The sequence below is a fragment of the Leptosomus discolor genome, chromosome Z, assembly GCF_034619465.1.
Source record: "Leptosomus discolor isolate bLepDis1 chromosome Z, bLepDis1.hap2, whole genome shotgun sequence".
NCBI classification, from domain to species: Eukaryota; Metazoa; Chordata; class Aves; order Leptosomiformes; family Leptosomidae; genus Leptosomus; species Leptosomus discolor.
The window spans coordinates 30,999,028-31,021,165 of NC_141419.1; the positions used below are offsets into that span (position 1 = coordinate 30,999,028).

General features: G+C 41.5%; 1 protein-coding gene across 1 annotated transcript in view; it reads left to right on the plus strand.

The window, feature by feature from the left end:
• The first annotated feature begins 3,694 nt into the window (after window positions 1–3,694).
• The window catches only part of EPB41L4A (erythrocyte membrane protein band 4.1 like 4A), a 136,949-nt gene continuing 118,505 nt past the window's right edge, over window positions 3,695–22,138 (plus strand). Inside the window, exon 1 of the mRNA XM_086479612.1 lies at window positions 3,695–3,793. Coding sequence (XP_086335738.1) covers window positions 3,695–3,793 — 99 coding nt within the window. The remainder of the gene's footprint in view (window positions 3,794–22,138) is intronic.

A 22,138-nucleotide genomic window follows, 5' to 3' on the forward strand; every position in this document is an offset into this window, starting at 1 on the left:
ACTGTTGAACAGTACTTTTTGTAGGATTTTTTTTCTTTGATCAAAGATGCATTCAGGGTTCTACATTTAGCCCAGAGAATATGTGCTTTTGGTTTCTGTATTAATTTTAAACTTCTTGCGTTAGACCTCAGCCTTTTTCTCTGCTTGCTGTGTGAGCAGGGAGCTGAGTCCAGGAGACTTGTCCTTACATGAGGAGGAAGATGAAGAGATTGCTCTATGGCTTGCTTCAAATTTTCACTTGTCCCCTGGAAGCCCACGTGGATAAGATGCATGGATTGCATTGCTATAGATTGGTAAATAGTGATAGGTAAGTGATAGTGATAATGGCTAAACAGGTCATCATGTCTCTTACTACCTGTTCAGCTACTGGCAGCAAATGTTTGTGAGTAAAACTGTGTAAAAACTAGTGAGAAACCAGATACGCTAACCTGGTTCCTTTAGGCAGTTAATCTCATTGCTGGTATGTTAGAATACGGATGTAGGTCACTTCGTATATAGAAGTCCTTGTGGTGATCAGTGTCTTGTTTATATGACCGCATTGAAAATGCTTGATTACAGCTAAAACTGATCATTTTAATGAAGGTGTACTGGATCAAAATGGCTGCAGTGAATTGCGCTGGGTACTGCATCAAACAGGGAATGGACAAACTACCTTTATGCCCTGATCCTGTATTTACATGCCTGAGTTAAACATGTCCATAAGTGTTTGTGTGATGAGAGCTTATGTCAGCAATTTTTCCTTTTCAGTGTTTGACCTGTTTTGTTGTTTTTTTTTTTTCCTTGTAGAGAGAAGTAAAAAGGAACTTAGTTTCCTAATGGATTTGGAAAACAGGTAACTATCTTATGCTTCTCTCAAGTTGTGATCTGGCCTGATACTTCAAATACTGAAGCAGGACTGGTCTTATGTAGCATGGAGCTCCAAGCAAAGCTTGAGTCCTACATTTTTGTCCTTATGAAATAATAGTTGCTTTGCTTTCCTGAGCTCCTTGGGGTACATACTTGTTACTGGTACAGATCCCATCCCCTCTTGCTCTGCTCCCCTGGCTCACTTCAGTCCAGGACTCCCTCCCAGGTTTTTACCTCAAATAGTAGGTTCTGGTACTGCTGCTGCATCAGCAGCTAGCTATTTGCAGTAGCTGGTTAGGAGACAAGTTCATATGTTAATGTCTCTATGCTCCAAACACTGCCATCGGCTGAACACCAGTGCATATTTTGTATATTTGCTGTGGACCAGTCAGCTAATGTACAGTAGTGTGAAACAGATCTTCAAAAACAAAAGACATGGAATAGTTCACTTGGACTGCTTATAACAAAGACTAGTCCTGATTTAAACTGCTCAGCTGTGGGATTGTGATGTAGCTATACAAGCCATTTAAAAAATATAATTAAAGCTTTTAAACCAGGTTTTGAGTTTACTGAGCCCTCCCTCTCACTTGATTAATCAGTGATTTATACATATATAATGACTTTAACTGACTTATGGGGTAATTTATGTCATGATGTGCATGATATATGGATCTAAATAGACTTAAGAGAGGGAAAAAGGAACCATCTGTTCTCTAGAAAACCATCCGGTGTCAGAAGTCTTCAAGAACTGTGTTTGAAAAATGTTTTTAGAAAACTAGAACAAATTTATCAAAATTTCTGGTGCTGTCGGGATGACATTCTCATTGAGTATGTGTTGCTCAAGAAACAAGGTTAGGAACTTGAATTTTTAAGCTTTTGTAAGACTTCATTTTCCAGAAGTTGTTCAAAAGGCTGTATTTTTATGAACATATGTAACTGTTTTTGTGGTGATTTTCACAGTGCTTCTGGAACATTGGTTTTGTGGCTACAGGATGGATACAGAAATCCCAACACCCCATCGCAAGAAGTTTAAACACTGCCTGCACCAAACAAGGAAATGGAAGTTATATTTCCTGGGAGTAGCAGGGTTTTATTTAGAGCAGGGATTTAAAAGCAGAGGTATCATTCTTTGTGCCACTTACCTGTGTGCCTAGTAGCGTTTGTCAAGTAAGGAATCTCCTTGTGCCCTTCCCTTATGCAATATGAGCACGTTAACTATCATAAGAAAAACATTTATGTATATTCTTAAATTTGCACATGCAAACTTTGTATGATCTCCAGTAGGACAACTCCTGCATACAAACTTAAGCAAATGCACAGGCACTCGTGGGATTAGGGCTTAACTTTCTGCCTGAGGGGGAAAATTCATAGAATATAGATGTGTGCAGCAATTAAAATACAAAGGCGGGTTGGTGTGTGCTCCAGAAACTATAGACAGCAACTGCAAAGGCAGTTGCAAGTTCTTTTATGTTCTACCTTTTCTTCGGTTTTTTTTTGGGTTTTTTTTTTCTGTTTTTTTTTTTTTTTTTTTTTTTTTAATACTACGGGGCTGTTGGTTTTTAAATTAAACATATCCGTCGCAAGATCAGTATTTAACAGCATGCTGGAGAAAACATTTCCTGCTGAAGCTACGTTTAAAATCAGCGTTTCCTGGACCCCGCACCCGTGTCTCCTGTAGCCCTTTCCCGCGAATTACGGAGGCAAAACTCGCTCCCCGGCCTGACGCCCTTCGGGGAGCACCGCCGCCCAGCCCACCCCCGCCGCCGGCGGCCCAGCAGGGGTCAGCGCTGCCGCGGCGCGCGTAGCGGCGGCCGCCGGGAAGGGCGGCGGCGGCAGGAGCCGGCGGGGAGAGCCCGGGCAGGGGGTGGGTGGCGGGCAGCCACGGTGGCCGGGACCACCGCCCCACCGCCGGCAGACGGCACCGCCGAGCCCCGGGAGAGGGCAGCGAGGGTCTGGCTGGGGACCTGGGATGCCGGTGGGGTACCGTGAGACGCGGCGCGGTGCCGCGGGGCGGGGCCGGGCCGGGGCCAGTGTCAGTGCCGCGGCCGATGGCGGGGCCGGGGCCGGGCGAGGCGGAGCAGACAGCCCACGGGCGGCGGCAGCTCCTCGGCCTGGCAGGTGCCGTCCGCCGGCCTCCGTCTCAAAGCCGCCTCCCCCCGCCCAAGGGGAGCCCTGCGGTCGGTCTGGTCGCTCCCAGCGCCCGGCGACGCTCCCCCAAATCCCTCCGCCCCCGCCGGCGGAGGAGGAGAGTGGCTGCCTGCCACTGCCGGCGACCCCTCCCTACATGGCCGCGGGCAGCCTGGGGACGCCAGCCTCGCGCCCGCCGGGCATTGCCGCCGCCCCGCTCCGGTAGCAGGGTCCGCGGCCGCAGGTAACGCACTCGCCGGGCGGGGACCGCCCCCGTCCCCGGCCGTGGCGGCGGAGAGGGCTTCCCGCGGCGCCCGCTCCTCTGCACAAAGAGGAGGCGCAGAAACGTGCGCGGACGGGGCGGGGGACGGGGCGGGTGGGCGGCTCGGTACCTCCCCGGGGCGGCAGCGGAGCCGCCGTGACAGCCAGCCGCGGACGAGAGCTGCGCCCTGGGCTCCTTCGTAAGGAGCCGTCGGTCTTTTTTCTCTCTCTTTTCCCACAGGGAGCGCCCGGCAGCCCCCGTCCAGGGTCTTCCGCGGGATGGCGGCGGAGGGCCGCCCCGTGGGGCTGGGCGCTGCGCCCTAGCAGCCGCCGGTCTCCAGCCGCTGCGGCGGGGCGCGGAGCCGGGCGCGGCCCAGCCCCGGCTGCGCCTCAGCTCCTCTTCGCCGCTGCTCGAGGCTCTTCCCGCCTTCCTGTCCCGTCCCGGGCCATCGCAGCAGGCATGGGCTGTTTCTGCGCTGTCCCGGAGGAATTTTACTGCGAAGTTCTGCTCCTGGACGAGTCCAAGCTGACCCTGACCACCCAACAGCAGGGCATCAAGGTAAGGCGGACGGCGGGGCTGCGGGAGCGCCCCCGGGGCCGGGCTCCGCGCCGTGTGGTGCGGCTGCTCGGCGGCGTCTGCCTCTCCACCGCGCTTCGGTGGCCAGGAAGGGAGCGGCGGCAGGAAAAAGGGTTTTCGGGTTCCCGCGGCAGGCGAAAAAATAATTTCGTAACTTTCGTTGCGGTCGCGCAAGGGACAGATGAATCAGGAAGACGCGTGCCGGTGGGCTAGACGTGGCTTTGGAGACTTTACTTTGAGCTGCTCCTTTAAATGAGCAGGTACCGACCGCTCCGGAGCACTCGGGACACTTGGCACGAGTATTTGCCTGTAGCTGCTACCAAAAAAAAAAAAAAGAAAAACGCGGCTGTGTACACGGTCTGTTGCGCACCCGTGTTGAGTCACTCCCCTCCCCTCTGCCTTCGGTCGCTGCTCCCTGCCGTGCCCTCCCTGGAGCCGCTCGCCCCTCCGGGGGAAAGGCCGCCGGCAGCGGGACAGAGCCGGGCGCCGCCCCCCGCCCCCCGGGCCGGCAGGGCAGCGGCGCCCGAGCGGAGGGGTGAAGGTCCAGGCTCGTCTCCAGCCCTGTGGCCGGTAGGCTGCTCGGTGGGAAGAGCTCTTGCACTGCTGCAGCGCGCTCGGCGCGGATGAACGCTTCAAAGTAGTCATCTGCCAGACGCTAATGAGGGCTGACAGAGCATGTGGAAACTGAGGTTTTTATAAAGGCCCTTAACTTGGTGCTGTTTGGTTAAGCCTGATGACAGCAAATGGCATGTCTCAGACACTTGAAGCCCCTGTTTGAAAAGCTGGGGAGTTGAATTTATTAGCCGCGTGAGAACGTGGTTTCAGTGTTGGATCAGAAAAAAAGAAAACAAAATCAGTTCTTCTAAAATTTCTTCTTGGAAGGGGCTGATCTATTTTACCTAAGACGTCCAAAGAATAAAAATCTATATCCCTGTATGTTTCAGCTTGAATGATTAAAGCTTGGTGAAACAACTGGGGAAAGGAAGACCCAAAGCGGGGGAGAGGAAGTCTAAGCTTAAGAATATGATTTTAACTATAATTTGTGGCACTACCAGCTCGACATGTATTGAGAATTGTCAAGCTTTGCTGAATCAACTGCCTGCAAATAGGCTCATAAATCCGTGCTTAGCACAGAGGAGTAAGCAAATCACTGTGAAGCTGGAATTCAGTACCTACATAAGGTCTTTGAAGTCTAAGTTTAGACGCTTCTGGAAAACTTACCTTTGCATGTGCAGATGTGGGTATCTGTGTTATGCATTCACATATACTTTTAAAGCCAGCAGTAATGTGCAGTCACAGAAGAAGTATATTAGAAGAATAATCTGCAAAGATTATGGTTAGCTTCATGAATCCAAACCCTGAAAGGTGATGGGTTTGTGCAGTGTCTAATAAAAATTAATATCCCATGGGAAAGAAAGGGTTTGAAGCTGTAACTTCGTTTTAAGAACACATGACTTGCAGTGTTGGGAACCGTCTGGTTTAAGATGAAGGTGTGGTTTCCTGCCGTTCTTCGTGCCATGTGAATGTGGTATGGTGCTAAAGATTTCACGCCTTCCGCCTGCTCCTTCTCTGTCTTGAATCTAACCATGGAGCAGTCATAGAGTCAGTTGGAACAGTGTGCTGATCTGACACAATCGTAGTCATTTGTTAACGTTTTGGGATGGACACTGACACTGCGCAGCAGGGAAAGCAGAATCTTCCTTTTCGTAGCAATCTGTTTGGTAGTGGGGTTTTTTGGGGGTTTTTTTTGGCTTTTTTAAAGACTAAATTTGTATAATGTGAAACCACACCCCTACGCTGTAGCTCAATGAGCCTTTGAAAACCTACAGAGAGGAACTGCTTAGCTCTCCTCTAATCAATGGTTTCCACCATTGTGTTCTCCCTTGCCTTTGTATTTGCACAAGTGTTTGTGCAGCTGCGTGTGAAGAGCAGGGCATGTCCAGCTGAAGGGTAACCACTGATTTTACTTTTGCTGGGTTAGCCTTCAGCTGGATTGGTGCCCTGATCCACTCTACAGCTGGAGGAGGGCAGAACTGTCTTTCAACTGAGTCCTGGCTTACGCCATTTTAAACTGCTCAGGGAGCATTTGTGTTGTTTTTATTCTACAGGTTTCCACTGAAGTTATGTGATTATTTCTTAGTAAAACAGAACTTAAAATTTGTCATGTTCTGTCATTTGGCACTTTAACCTTGAAAGATGAATGTTTTGTTTTAATTCTCTTGTTAGCATATACACATCTAAAAATGCAGAGTCTCGTATTTGTTTTTACAGAATTTCAGCTTCAAAACTCAAGTATAGAGTATAAATGTTCTTATGTATTTTATTTTAAAATTAAGATTTCCTTAGAACTTCAGATTCTGGCTGTGATCTTTCTTTTGTCGTCACACTTTTAACTGGGTTTGCAGCTACACAGGAAACTGACGGGTTTGGTACTGTTTCACAAAAGTTGAACTGTTACAAGAGCAGAGATTTTAAGTGGTTATGCAAGCAACTTTGTTACCTTCTTTTCTTCCAAGCAGATGCATGACTGCTAGAAATAAACCCCACAACTTAATAGCTGTTTGCTCTCTATGTACTTACTTGATATTAGTGGATTTAGTCCTGTTTGCCTTGAAGGGTGGAAGACTGAGCTGTGTGGCTGTAGGAGTCCTAGGCAACTTCATTTCTTCAGTGAATGTGCAATAAAGGCATGAAGTTGGTACTTGTACTGATGTAGAGTTTTGAAGGTGCAGTGCTTAGTTTGTATGGTAATTATTCTGGCTTGCTATACTTGACAGTAACTTTACACAGCAAAATATGGCATTTTTAAATTACAGTTTTTATTAACACAGTCTTGGTACTACAGTGGGCTTGTGGTTGTACTTCAGATTACAAGGATGAACAGTGGTGATGCAAGACTAAGACTTTGAGTGAAATTTAGAGACACTTGTCTCTTTTCTTTGGATCTCAAGGAGCTTGTTAGGGAAAGGAAAGCGTTGGGTTTTTTCTGGTTCCAAGTAGGGAAGCTGAGGCCCACAGAGGTTGGGTGACTTTTCCAAGGTCATGCAAGAGGTCAATGATGACAGAGCCAGAAATAAAGTTCCCAGCTCTCTAGGCTGGTAGCAGCTGACCACTCTGCCATGGGCCGCACTGCCTCAAGGGGGTTGTGATGATCTCTTCCTTGCAATTGCTCAAACTGACTTTTGCTTCTCATAGTTTGTTTCTGTTTTCTCATGGTTACCAGTGCTGTCTTGTTGTTCTCCCTTTCTGTCTTTGTGGTTTGAGGTCAGAGCACTGTTGTGTGAAAATGTGGAAGCTGGCTCTCCAGCCTTCAGGTTTACAGCAGGCTGATAATAGCTAAATAATCAGGAAAGGGCATCAAATATCTCATAATCTCAATTTTTATGTTTCCCTGTAGTACATTAACACTGAGAGGTATTTTGGAAACTGTATGTCTTGGGATAATGAAGCTATAGCAGTTGTTAGTCCAAACAATTTGGGATTAAAAGAGGCTATTTATCACGTTCTGGTGCAGTTTGTTTAATGAAGGTAGGGGTAGCTTTTCCCCTAAAAAGGATGTTCAAGATACCAATTAAGAAAGGGGGTTTTAGTTGACTTTTGCTACAAATATGGTAAGAATCAGCTGTTAACTGAAAAATAATCACTCCTCCAGGACTGTTACTTGGATTTATCTTCATATAGATTAAAAAATAACTTAGGCATTTTTATGGTGTGGTACTATCTTCTGAGTAGGTTTTACTTATTTGTTGATGTCACAAGGCATGCCAATAGTGTTTTGACATGATACCTGACTGGTGGGTTGTGAATAGAAAGATCTTACATTGTGTTACTTATTCTAACTGAGAGTTGGTTTTAAAAGTCAAATTGGTAGTAATTTGCTTTGTGAATATGGGATGTATTCTTTGTGAAAATAATTTCTGCTGTTTTATACTTCTGTGGTTTTTTAAAATGAAAGCATCTTTCCATGAGGAACTTTCTTACTTAAGCGGGTACACTATTTCAGAAATCCGAAAAATTGTTTTAGTGGTAGATTGCAGTTGCTTTCCACCTATGGTAATTTGCTTACCACCTATAGTAATTACTAAACTGTAATATCAAAGCTCAAGCATATTGAATTATATTCTTCCCTTTGCCCTGTTTGGTATTGATTAGTAGATACTTTCAAAGCAGATTCTTCTAGATATTCAGAATATCATTTTGAAAAGAATAGTTAATAAAAAGTGGATTGGTTAAAAGGACACAATCTTGAAATCCAGCTTTTTTTTTTTTTTTTTTTTAAGCTTGGAAAACAGTGTTTAGGAAAAACCGGCACCATTCTAAGTCTTGTTGGAAACCTCGTAATTTCTTTTCTTTGTAAAGCTACAGTTTTCTGTTACGTGTGCATGTTTTTCACAGCAGCAGGGAAACTAAACAGATTATATTGTCAGGTTCCAAATGTAAGTAGGTACATTTTTTCTTCTTTAATGTTGTAAAGCAACGCATCTAAGGATTGTTTGTAACAAAAGCAACCAAAAAAAAATTATCAAAAATGTAAATTAATAATACTCCATAGCACTTCCATGTTAGAAAGACGCTGTTCTTTCTTAAATTTCTGTTATGGATATAAAATAGTAATCTGATCGCACACTGAGTACAAGATGGTGCATGTGGAATTGTGCACTGTTTCAGTCCTCTACAAATGGACTGAAATAGTGCGCAATTCTAGTTAAGAATGATAGGAACAAAAGGGCTCACAAACCTTGCTGTTAACTACTTCTCAAAATTACTGTCACGTATTTGAAATAGGTTACTAATTTCACCAGTACCTTTACAGATGAGACCAGCAATTTTGAATACCCCAGGGAATAATCATAAAATAAATGAACGCTGAGACACTTTATTTTCCCTAGGTGCACTTAACTAAATTAATGAAACCGGCATGACAGCAAGAAGGAAATCCATTAACTTTTAAATGAAGTTACCTCTTAGTCAACCTGAGGTTTGACCAATAATATTGTCAGAGGGTTCTGTTTTGCTGGTTTCAATGGTCAATAATTTCTTAATATAACCAGGGCAAATGTAAGCTGTGTGAGGCATCCTTTTAAACACTTTTTGATTTCTGTAACTTGAGCATTTGTTATATTAGAGTATTTAGTATAGTTAAATACTATCTGTTGATTATTTTGTTCAATTTAGTTTGTTAAAGTTCTAGACTGAAATTCAACTGCAGGATTGCAACCCTTCACCTCACAAAAGAAAACTGCTAAAAATCACCATGCCATGAGGGGAACTCCTGAAGAGACTGAATAATTTGAATGGTGCTTCAGAAAGAGAATTTCATTAAGAACCTGTAGTTTTATGTCACTTCACACTGTAAAAGATACGCTGCCAAGATGGTATTGAACATGTATGAGAAAATGAGAAGTTACATATTGGTCATGTTGCGTTATTAGTAATATCCATACTTTTGGTAGAAGGATGAGAGATTACGGATGCATTCTCCTTTCTTCATTCTTGCCAATGTTTTCTTTATTTGAACTCTTATTTTCCTCAAAAGGATGTAATTTTTGTAATGATAGAACAGCTATATTAGCTGCATTTTATTCAAAAGTGAGATCTTTGCAAATTAATAATTGTATTTCGATATCTGGGTAGAATTCTGTGGCAAGCATTTTTAGTACACATTTTAGATACTATCTTTTTGTAGATCTTGTGCTTGCTGCATACCCATTTAATTTCATAGTTTAAAATGAAGATTTTAATTTCAGCATTGATCGTGCTGATTGTGCTTTTGTTCCCACTTCTTCTTTTGCATCCTTTGTTGGGGATGGTTGAACACTGTAGGTGCTAAGGTCAAAGGGACATGCTTGGGGTTAACCCATGCTATTATTTAGAAGTGGAAAACCAATGGAAACATTGCAAAATGAGGGCTCTGCTCCTTTAGTTTTGCTGCAGCATTAAAAGGGGAACCTGCCTGTTTTGCCACATGGGAAATGTGCCCTTTTGTCTCTGACAGAAGGCTGCATTTCTTGGTTTGGGACCAGAAATACTGATTTTTTTTTTTTTTTTAAAGCTAAAATTTCAATATCACCATGAATGTACTGTACCTTGTTTTGCCTGTTGTCCCACTGGTCAGAAGTAGAATATGCTCAGTGAGTCTTTCAGAGGCACGTGCTACTTAATCACACAGCCAGTGGATTTGAGGAAAGGGAAAGAAAAACCATAGTATTGGGGAGGTTAGAAATTGAGAGAGGGAGAAACGGTTGTGTATATCAGTGAGAGAGGAAAATAAATGCTAAGATGACAAGGGAAGAGACCTTTTGTGAAGTCTAATTCTAGTAGTACCTTTCCAGAGCTGGAAAAAATGACACATCAGTAGTTTCTTTGAATTTATAACACAAATCATCATTATTGAAAATAACAACTGAAATTTACAATACCTGTGTAGGTATTTTTTGATCATTCTTCATGGAAGTCTTTAGCGAGTTGAATGCATCATTAACCCATAGGACCAGGGGTGTTATGTTAAAGCTTGGTTTTTAGAAGTCTCAGAGGTTTGTAAGGATTCCTTTTAATGAACCCTTCTTTCTCATTGCTTCTGGTGAATTTTTTTTAGTCCGTCTTGGTGTGACATGAGGGAAGTGCATACAAATGGCAAACCCTCCCTCCTATCAGGTATTTGTATTAGTTATGTTTAGTAAGTGGAATCCTTTACATTCTGTGAAATCCAACTACTCCTTCTGCTTACATTTAAAATACGTACTAAAGTCACGGTAGTCATGGATAGTTACTAATATGGAGGAAAAAGTGGTCTATGTTTTGTGTGGTTCACATACCTACTTATTTGTCAGTATTTACTTTTTAAATTTGCAGCATTACAAATGTCTCTCTATAGGCCAGACAAGGCACTCTGTCTTCCCGTAGTTCTTGAAGTTTTGGGTATGTGGGTAAAATCTGTATGTGGTTGAGCGAGCCAGTTTGATAATCAGTGGCTTAGCACTTTACTATCTTTCCTCCATTCTCAGGAAAATGAGGACTAAATGCACTGAGAGATAAATTCATTGGCTGTGTAAGACAGAATGCCTTTTAGTAATGGAAAAGGAGGATCTTTTGTATCTCAATTGCATGAAAAGTATTTGGAAAGCAGAAAATGTCAGTTTCCCTGTGTGATTAGTGGTAAATTTGGCATGGCTACTAATGTATCTAAGCACATGCTTTAACACTGCAGAACTAAAGGCAGTTGAGCATCTTGCAGGACTGAGCCAGAAGAAAGATCATCCAGATGAAAAACACCAGAACCTTGTTTTGCACTCCTGTTCTCATTTATGTCTGAGAATAAGTTATTTGTAGTGTCACCAAAAGTATTTTCTATCTGTAGTAATACCCACTTCTTATATATTAAATATTGAAGATCTAGTTTATTATTAATCTTTAAAATAAATTAGATATGGAAAAATTACATTCCTTCTTTTAGTTCATCAGTTTTATTCAGATTCTTAGCGTCACAGTGTAAAAAAATTGTAACAAACTTCTTTCTTATTTGGTGGATGAATGGTGGCTAGAAGGAATGTAATGGGATTTAGTTCTTTTTCCCATCAGAATACCAGAACAAGAGTTGTCTTTATGAGTGGCTACATTCAGAACCATAAGAGAAAATACACTTTTTTTTAATGCCATATGTGAGTACCACAGGAAACTGGTGAAACTAGTTACTCGGAATTAAAAAAAGCAAGGAAGAACACCACTTAGGTGAGTAATGAGGAGTAAGTTCAGCACTGACTTACAACTTGAAGCAAATGGTTAGATAGCCCTTCTGAAAAGAGGTAATCTCTGAATATTGGTATGACATGTAATATGGAAGCAGACTCTCCACATCTTCCTACTGGGGGGCATCTTAAACTGTCCTCAGAAGTAACTGGTGTTGGCTGACACCAGAGACAGAAGAATACTGCATTAGGCCTTGCCTCTGCTCTAATTCCGTTTTGATGGTATTATCTATTTGCCTATGGTATAGGCTGTTGTTTATAAAGTAGTGTAAGCTTCTCATCAAGGCTGTTGAAGGGAAAGGAAGTCACATGTCAGAACCAAATGGAACTGGAAAGCCATGAGTGCTACTATTTCAATTTCTGTTCATGCTGAGGAACTATCAGATTCTCGTTTTCTGTGGCAGTGTCTGTACTACTTGGGAAGACAATATGAGGGAGTACAAGGAGCCCGTTGCATCCTGGGCTAAGTGGTGCAGCTGCCCGCATCGATGCTGTGTTGCACACAGCCCAGACCTCCCCCTTTGGGGGTCCTTTGAAGTCTGCTTGATGCTGACAGACAATCTTTTGTCTGGATGGTTGGTTTGTTTATTCAATATGCCAGAATAAAAGAAAGCTGAGTCTCAGACTATCATAACTCTGATTGTCATAGCATGACTATAAGGGGTGAGTGATATGTATCAGGGTGCTTTGAAGGCGCTTGCATTGCTGCGTAATGTTGAAGGCTAGCTTGAATGACTGAAACCAAGCTGTTTCTAGCGGAGACTGTGCAGCAAACGATCCTGACAACTGTGCCTGGATCTCCCTTCAGAGGAAACTATGACATTTTAGAAGAGGTCGTGGGAGAAAGGTAGCTTAAGTTCAGTAGTGTTGATCAGGAGAAAAAGGCCTGGGGCAAATGAAGGAGAGATGCAAATTGACAGCATGGTTACACTTGCAAAAAACTTTTCTCCTATCACTGTTTCCTGTGTGAGAGAAGGGAAGAAAGCCACAAGACCTTGTAGTGGAACCTTTTGAAGAGATGTGTGAATGTCCTGACTTGCCCTCAGCTTTTTAGGTTTAATTTGCATTGGCTGCTTCGGGGAGGGGAGGAGGGAGTGGGCTTAAAGGTGTTTTTTAAATAATATTTTCAGGATGGAATAAAGCCCTTAAGTTCAAAGATTAAATATTTTACTTCTGTTTTGAAGAGATATCAGATTCTTCAGTCGTATTATTCCCCTCATTCTTTTTTTCCTCTTTAAAATTCCCTCAGCAGGACCTAGATATTCCAAAATACGTGCCCATATGCCTTTCCTTTTTGTATATATTAAGTTGGCTGAACACTTCAGTTCTCTCTTCAGCATGTATGTTCTTTACCTGGAACCTAAGCTCTAAAGCCGTGGAATCATTTTGAGTAGTCTTTTGTTCTTCTGTGTTTAGGCTTGATAAACTATGCAGACTATCTTTGTGCAAAAATGGGGGGTATTCTCTGCTCTCCCAACACTCCTGATTGGTATGGGTGAGATTTATTATTAAGAAAATGCTCTTGGCCTTGTGATTCCTTCAGCTGTTCCTCCAGTGTATCTGGGCTCTTCCTGCAAAAGCTGATTCTTTTTCTCAGGCAGCGACTTGGTAATAGCATTTCTTTTCTTGTGAGATTAATTGTGGATTACCAAAGCCTTTCCCTGATTTGGGAATACTTTGAAATTGTGAACCCGATTTCAATTCCAATGGTGTTCTGGTGTACTTTGGCACCAACTTCAAGAGGAGCCAAACTGGATCCACTTTTCCTGCAAGCAGGCTCAATTAGTAAAAGATGATGCTGAAAATAAAATGTGTTAGCTCTTGTATGAAGATGTTAGATGTTTTTCTCATAAAAGAAACATATAAACTTTCTACCTTTTAAATGAAAGTCAAACTTTTTCTTAGTCATCCTTGGCCTTTTATCAGCATTCAGATCTTGAGTCTGACTATTTGGAGCATAAAGCTGTATTTGTTGCTTTCATGACTGAATCTTTACTCTGTAATGTTAGATCCATTTTTTCTCTTTTCCCACTTTCCTGAAAAAAATTCTGCTATAGAAACGGATTTCACAAACTGTATTCTGAAGTCTTTGAAGACCAACTGCAATGCAAACCACATTTGTTTATGATGTCTGCTGCTTTGTGAACAAAAGTCAGCATGGACGGTCAGAAAAATAGTAGGTTTATTTTTGATATTGTGTGCGTGTCTGTACAGAAATTGGAGGGGTCTGGGTGAAATTAAGATGTTTGGGGAGAGGAATCAGTAAAATCTCAAAAGGAAAGAAGTTCCTCGGTACTTCCTTTCTTTTGTTGTAAATCTTTCTTTTTGGTGATTTGTCCTGTTTGTGTTTTCATAAGAGCTCAAAATTTTTACTCTAGCATGCAGAAACTCCAGAAGAAGGCAGAAGGCCTGCTGCATGCTTCTGACTTGGCATATTTGTTGAGAGGAAAGTTTGATTGGGAGGGAATTTACCACCTGCATGAAGTCCACTGAAAATGAATCAAACACAGCTTTTTGTTACAGATGTGTTTTGATTTTTTTTTTCCTGTTGCATAATCTGTCTCTGAGCCCGTGACATTTTCTGTTTTCTTGATTTTTAAAATTTTTGAGGTTTTTTTTTTGGTTTTTTTTGTGATTTTTTTTGTTGTGTCTGTGAGTATTAAATAGATCAGGGTTTAAGCTTTGCAGTAGGGCAGCATACAGAAATACTTTTGTTGCTGCATGTGACAAAATGTAGTGTGCTTATAGAACCTTCCCTCCAAGAATGTTAATACAGAATTTTTCATAAGCAAATAATGCACTCCAAGAAACTCAAAAATCAAAAGGGTAAGTGAAAGTTTCTTCAGTATTATTTGATCCTACCGTGTGTCTTCCTTTGATGACTCAAAACAGCTATTTTTATATATGAGCTCTACTGAGCATGCACTTGAAAAATCACAGAAGTACAAGCCAGTGTTCATTACTGCGTTCACCTGTCTTTTGAAGTTATATAAATGTATGCTATGCCCATTTCCATGCTCAACTTGAGGTGATTTTACTATGTGTTTGTATGTAATCCACCAGTGGATTGATGTAATTCTATTGAAATTGACAGAGTTTCTTCTGCCTTTGTCTACAGTATATTAAGTTTCTTTATCTTAATATGCATTTTTCCTACATAAATCTCACCACATAGAGCAGATGGACTAAGTATTATTATCTTTAAGAAAAACAGGCTGCTGCTTATTACTTAGTTTCTCAAGCTTGGTCTGATTCGTGTTGCTTTTATTGCATACCGAAAGAATATGAGATAAGAAAAATCACTTGAACTGTAGAAAAGTAGTGTACTTGAATTTTGAACATTGATTTCTGAGTGTACAAAAAATGAAGCGAAAGAGTGTACTCAAGCAGTAAATTACAGGAGCTAGTAGAGGGTACAGTGCCTTTAAGAAGCAGGTGTTCACTATGAAGTTCACTGCCCATACAAATGTGCTTGCATTTTGAAGTTAGGAACAGTTACAGGGGAACAGGAAACATGACCGGCCTGATACGGGCTTTTTCTGTTCAGTTCAGGCTTGCAATAAGAAAAAAAAAAAATAATCATAATGCAGGAAAAAGCACGATTCTTCTCAGCTCTTTTAAGTCTGAAGCAGGAGGGGGAACCAAAGAAAGATTTAAAGGAAATTGCAGTAGTGATTGTTTTAATTAGGCACAAAGGAAGCCGTGCACTCTGTCAGGAGCCCTAGCCATTTTCAATCTGGAAGAAGGAATGAACATTTAATTAAAGAATGCCTTTGAATCTGTTTGTTTATGCTCCGGCATTCATTATACATGTAGATTGAGATTTTTTTTTTTTCCGAGTGTACAGCTGTTAACTCCTGCACAAAGTTGGGGCTGGAGTTTTTTTGTTTTAGTCGTGGTAGCAGTTGAGCACACCAGTAAAACATCAAAGTACTCCCCAAACAGCCAAGGCAAAAAAGCAGGCCCTGCCCCAGAGAGATCTCAGTCTAGGGCTGCAGCGACACACACCAGGGAGGGAGCAAAGCAGGTTAGGATAGAGGAGAAAAAAGACCCAAGTTGTCAGTTCAGGGAATGCTATCTCAAGTAGTAGAATAGCTGATTAGTCTGAAGTTGTTGCTCTGGTAGTATAAATTTGCAGAATTCTGCTGTGACTAAATTGCACCAGATGTCTAGCTCAAATTATAAGTGCATATTATGGGTAGCTCTGGACTGATGTGTATCCAGTTCTTGCACAGCTGTTGCAATTTTGGTTAAGGGTGTTCTGTTTTCATTGCAAAAAAGCTATAAAGGTAAAACAGCATGGAAACAGTTTATACTGATACAAATAATTTTTTACTTACCTAGCTTAACCTTTCCTTAAGTGAGAAAGATAATAGGTAAGCATTAGCATTAGCAGCTCGCCCTTGCCTGGGGCAGGTTGGGAGGGAGGTATGCTGTAGTGCCAGGAGCAGTGTGAATTGAAGAAGGTTTCTAGGCAAGCCTGAAGATTTTAAGCGTCTCTAACACAAAGCTGCAAAGGTACTCGTCTGCCAAAAGTCTAGCAGGTAATTCCACAGTAAGTACTGACCTTATCAAAGCACAGAACCCACGGTCTATCAAACTCGTTTGATCAACCTGTCAGCCCTGCCAGCCCATCAAACCCACAAAGTTCAAGACTATCTCTGCATGCAAAAGTTATCTTTCTGACTAACTGGATGTGCTTTCATGGGGAAAAAAGAATACAATCCTCCTGTAGTCTGTTTGGCTACCTGTGATAGTGATCATTTCGTATAGGCTACTCACTTGTGGGGAAAGGAATATGTTGGAGAAGGTTAAAGCACCTTGAAACATATTTGTCTGTCTATCTACCTATCTATCTATCTATGCTAAGGATTACAGCAGAAAAAAAAATATTTTGGTGAAATAATAGGCTTGTTTGAACCCTGGTGGAACAGATGATTATTTTGTGTGTGTGGTTTTTTGTTCGGTTCGTTTTGTTGGTTGTTTGTTTTTTTTTTTTCTTAATCTACTGCATTTAGATAGAAGGCTGGATCTGCTCAAAAGGATTTTTTACTTTGAACAAAGGTTTGTTCTGGTTTTGGGCTCTTGCTTCAATTGGAAATTGTTTCTTCCAGTGACACTTGACTAAGGCAAAATAAGTCAAGTAGTGGTTAGGCTTTAGTCCACTCACACACGTTCTGCTACAGAAGAAAAAAAATGCCATCCTTCATTGGATTATTTCAAATATCATTTAAGCAGTAATGTATTAGAGCAAACAAAATTCAAATCAAACCAGAAAAAATTATGCATATAAAAAGAAGAAATTGGAAGGATCTGATCTTAGTGAGGAAGATTCTGCCGATGTCAATGGGGATTATCTTGTATCATAAATGATCTTTGAGGTCCCTTCTAACCCAAACCGTTCTGTGATTCTATGACACAGGCATGATACGTATTTTCAAAAGTATTCAGGTGCTTGCATAAGAGTCTTTCAAAAGTCTTTTTTAAAGATCATGCTTGGCACTCACGTAGTTCTGAAAAACTGTCTCAAGGCCTGAATTACCAGTTACAGTACAACAGTATCACTGACATTGAGGTGCCTTTATGATGACTGGTGTATGTGAGCTAGACCCAGGAGCTGAAAGCAGGAAGCAGCATCTTAGCACTAGGAGCTGGCATTTTGTTTCTCAATACTAGAAACAGAAGATAGAGGATTTTGTGCTGTTGAGTCTGTATTTTTAATAAACAAACAATCCCAGATAATGAAATGTGGATTTAACAGTTCTAAGGAAGAGCTGCTGCTGACATAAAGAAATGTTTGCCTCTAAGCAATACTGTAATTCTTCACATAGGAACATATGGAAACAGGCTTGGCTGTCACAGAGTCATTTATGTAGTGACATGTGGCTGGAAGTTCTGTGATTCAGGTAGGCGTGTTACCCTTTCTAAAATTAAGTTCTCCAGTGGGACTACAGTATCTAAATCTTTTACTTGCATGCAGTGTTTGTGGGCTCTGCTGATTCTTACAAGTTTCTATAGAAAGGTTTGGGCACATGCTCAAGCTGGTAAGTGTGCAGCTGTGGTAGCTATCCATATGCATGAAAGGCAAATATTTAGTAATTCAGTTTAGTTTAGATAGCAATACGAGGATTTAGTTGCATTACCCTTAATTTGCTGTTGGCTAAGAGCCTGCACACGTTATGGTAGTGGTAGTTCAGCCTTCATAGTTTTCATCAGATGTCTCTGATTTCTCTGGAAGGCTTCAAATCTGCAGTCCTACAGTCTGATTCTTATAGTGGATTTCACTTCAGTGTTTTTGTCAATGAAAACTCTTGGGATTTCTTTCTTGCTCTCATTTAAAATAATTTGAACTTTCTGTTGTCATGGTTGCAGAGAGGAACTGAAAAGCATGAACCCTGCTGACTCCTAAAACCAGTAAGCCTGCATATTTCTGTGAGGAAGCTCAGAATTAAAGCAAGTGTTTTGATCTATTATTTTTTTCCCTTGAAGGTAAAGTCATCATTTCTCAATGGCTAGGGTTGCTTCCATAGAACAATAGGGATAGAAAGGAATTGGATGAATAGGATATATGGTCAGTTTATAGTGAATTACATTACATGAGGGCATGGTCACAAATATGTGGTTCATTCTTTACAGGTTCTTTTGGTCTGATCTGTTTTTGAAAACTTCGACTAAAGGAGCCTCCCAGGAGCTCAGCTGCAGTCTTTTGTTACTCTTCTAGTTAGAAAGCTTTCCCTGAGATCTAGCCAGGGTCACTTTTGTTTTCAGTTAAGCTACTTTCATTTTTTCCTAACTTCAGTGAGTCTGTGCATAGAGTACGTTTGATCCGTAACCTTTTTTAACGTGCTTTTTTGTAGTATGTTAGGAGCCTTCATGCTAGGAGGTGCTGGAAGCTTTGACTTTGGGCAAGGAGAGGCACTCAGGCAGTTGTCTGGCACCTAAGATGAGGGACGTTATGCATATGTGGGGCATTAAGTTGTATGCAGATGTCTTCCACTACTGTCTGCTATTCAGGTACTTAGGGAAAATATCAGGACTGGTTCGCTTTACCTTAACTGTTTCTCTCCTGCCTAATGTTTTTGTGTACCCCTACGAAACTTCTTTGTTTCTGCAGTGTCTCCTCACGGAAATCCTGCTTTGCAGTTCCCTTTTGTCTTTCTTGAATAGTTGTTCTTGTTCTACTATTTCCTTCCTGGATTATAAGGAGAGAGGACTAAATTAATCTAGACAACCTTCTTAGTCTGACGTTACCTTCTTTTGTTTGTGTTTTCCAAGTATGATAAGTGAGAGGGAGACAGAGGCCTCCCAGCAAGTAGATGACAGCATATACCTTGCGATGCCAATGATACAAAAGCAAAAACTTTGAGCAGCAATTTCATTCCTTTCTCACTGTGTGCAGCAAATCAACTGATGTTGGTAGCATATTTCTAACAGCACATACTTTTTTTTCTCATGAAAGGGTGCTCTTATTTGAGAGGTTGAGCAGCAGTGGTCCTTAGGCTGCTGCCCCTAAGGATTGTTCTGTGTTTTTCTTAGAGTCTCCATGCAGAGATGACTTAACCTTGTGACTCTGCAAAAGCTTTGACAGCTTCTCCCTCCCCTGCTCCAAACCACAATACACTTTCCAAATGTGTATCATTATCTCTGTGCTTCATGTTGGCTGACCCTGGAGCTATTTACTTGGCAGAACGTTTCCCGTTCCAAGGCAGCTTTAAACTAAGCCAGGCTGGGATCCAGCAGAAATCCAGAAGATGTGATATGAAACAGTCGTCTGAAGAAGATGGAGACTGAAAACTGGTAAGATTGGTCTGCTGGCCAAAGCCTTGAGATAGTGTGTAACTGTGCAGAGTGCAGTTCTTGCTTCTACCAGTCTAACCCCCTTGGGAGGGTCTGGACTTCAAGTCTTTGCACTTAAGAAAGAGGGAAATTCTATTTCTTTTTTTTTTTTTTTTTTTTTTTTTCCCTTCCCTGTTTTGCTTCATTATTTCATTAAATTTTGGGAGGTAGGGACTAGGAGATGTATTTTTTACAATCCCTGCCACAGGGAACTACAGTGTTTTGGCAGTCGCTTTGTGTCTCATCTCTAAGTGACAATGATGGTAATAGAGCAGAAGGGGCAAGTGATGTGAGGGTAAGTAAGCACTGTGGTGTGAAATATCTGCTTTATATTTTAATTAAAATCGATCTTATCAGATAAAAGTCCTGCTACCAGATACAATTTCTCATACCGTGCTTTGTTAGAAGATCTGAGAGGAGCTTGAAGACTGGAAATGTGTTCAGGCAAAAAATCTGGGTTTTTATTTAACCTCAAAGAACAGGGGTTGACTTAAAACAAACCCACAAAACAGAAGCAGAGCAAAAATATATGCAAACAAACCTCGCCACAAGCTCTGCCAACTTCCTGACCCCTCTCCCCTTAAAAAAACATACCTGTAGCCGTAGGCAGATTTATTTCTCTCTGTAGAATTAATTCGTAAATTTGTTGGCTTGGTTTTATGCATCTGATTTTTGACATCTCCATGACACTGTTGCATCCAGTGTCCTATTTTTAAAAGTTTGTATGAATTCACTTTCCAAAAGTAAAACGCATGACTTTAGAAACATTTTAGACAACTCATGATCTCTAGAAGAATCCTCTGCTTTCAGGAAGTTCCTCAAAATGAACTCTTGTCTTCCACAAAGCTAGTTGCAGTTTGGTCTCAGGCTTTGAAGGACCTGAATGTGTAATGGCTTCTTATTAGGCAGTTCTCATCTTTCATATTTGAAACGTTCTCCAGTGTTTTCGTGGTCATGTTGTTCTTCTGACAGTGTAACATTAGGCTGAATCTGTAAATAGTATTAACCACCTTTCTTGCCAACTGCTATCCAGGCAGGAAAATTACAAAAGCAGAAAAAGGGTGTTGGACCAGTATTTTCAAGTGTTGTTCCAGTTTGGGTTCAGTTTTACTGAAGTTCTATAGAACTTAAGAATAACAGTTTGTGTTTGTCTCCAATTTGGCTCTTGGTTCAGGGACAGCCTGTTTTGAGTTAACTACGTGATGTATCTCCTGGCGAGGAGTACCTTCATTCGCAGCACTGGCATTGCAGTTGAATTTTTGTTATCTGGCCCCTTTGTTTAGGATCCAGAAATCCTGAGTCCAGTAGAAAAAGAAATTACATGCAGAGTTAATATTCCCTTCCATGCATGCTTCTTCCCGCCTAGACTTGCTAGTATTTGTATCTGTGGCTGTAGAGGTGGAAAGGACACAGGAGGCATGCTACAAAGGCCTTTGTAAAACTATTAGTGTTAGACCAAATTAAGAGAAAAAATGTTTTTGATTAAGAGAGTATGTGTTCCTTGAACTCTATCCTAATTACAGCTGCATGTTTCTCTTCTCCTGACTTGGCCCGGCCTTATCTAAGGTAGCCTGAGGTCTACTTTAATTTACTCCAGTTGGCTGTGATTCCCAGGGAGTTGTATAACACCTGGCTATGGCTAGAATGGGGCTTATCCCAGTTGATCCCTCTCCCCACCCTGAGAAGGTGCAGTGGGCAGGAGAGTGTGGGAGCTGGATCTCCTGGATCGCAGCCAGCCAGGTTGCCCAGAAGTGGGGAGTCTCCACTGGGAAACTTGCTGACAGTTTCCACTTTGAGCTATTTGGAGTGCAGAGAGGGACCAAACGCCTACTGACCTCCAACAAATACTCCCATATTCCCACAATGAAGAGTTTGAATGCCGCTATCCAAAGCCCTGTAATTTTAAAGACAGGCATTACTATCTCTGCACTGAAGTCAATGTCTTTTGTCAGGGACCTTCTCTGTTTAAAACCCTTCTTTAAAGAACACTGTAGTTTGTCAGCCAAAGGTGCTAATATTTTGTCCCTGAAGCCTTTGCAAAAATGTTACTTGCACAAGCGAGTTAGGAATAGTTCAGAGAAGTTAGTTGCCTTAATTTACAAAAGAGTAGTTTATTGTTCATCTTGCTGAAAAGTTTTATCATGCTGTCTCGCTTAACTGAGTGCATATGAATAGTAAATGCAATAAATAATTACAGAATACGGTGTTACACAATGAAGTCAGGTCATACTTCTTTCAACATGTACACTTTTAGTTTTCCCCCCTCCTCTGGATCAGGAATAATTTAATAAATGCTGTTAAATCTAACCTTCTTCCTTCACCCTGTTGTATAAGGCCATGTTTTGGGAATTATTATTAAAAATGTTTGTGCTGAAGTGTAGGTATTGATTTCTTGTTTAGGTTTTTTCTAGAGCTATTGTTTCTTTAAAGAAAAAGGCACGTCCACTGATGATGCTATCACCGATACTGTTTCCAGTGTTATCTTTCTGCTTTATGTATTTATTAAACATAATGATGTTTATCTAGGCCCAGTATTGACTTCCGTCTTTGTAGAATTAATGCAACCATGCTTGTAATGTATTAGGAATTGAGATGTCATTGCAAGATGTTACAAATGCATTGTAGCAGTTCTGAGAAAAGTGGTTTTCAATACATGGGGAACTGTTCTCTGCAGCCTTCTCAATAGACTCATCATTCTAGAAGATGCATCTTAGGATGTGTAATATTGTTTTGCCATAATGTTATC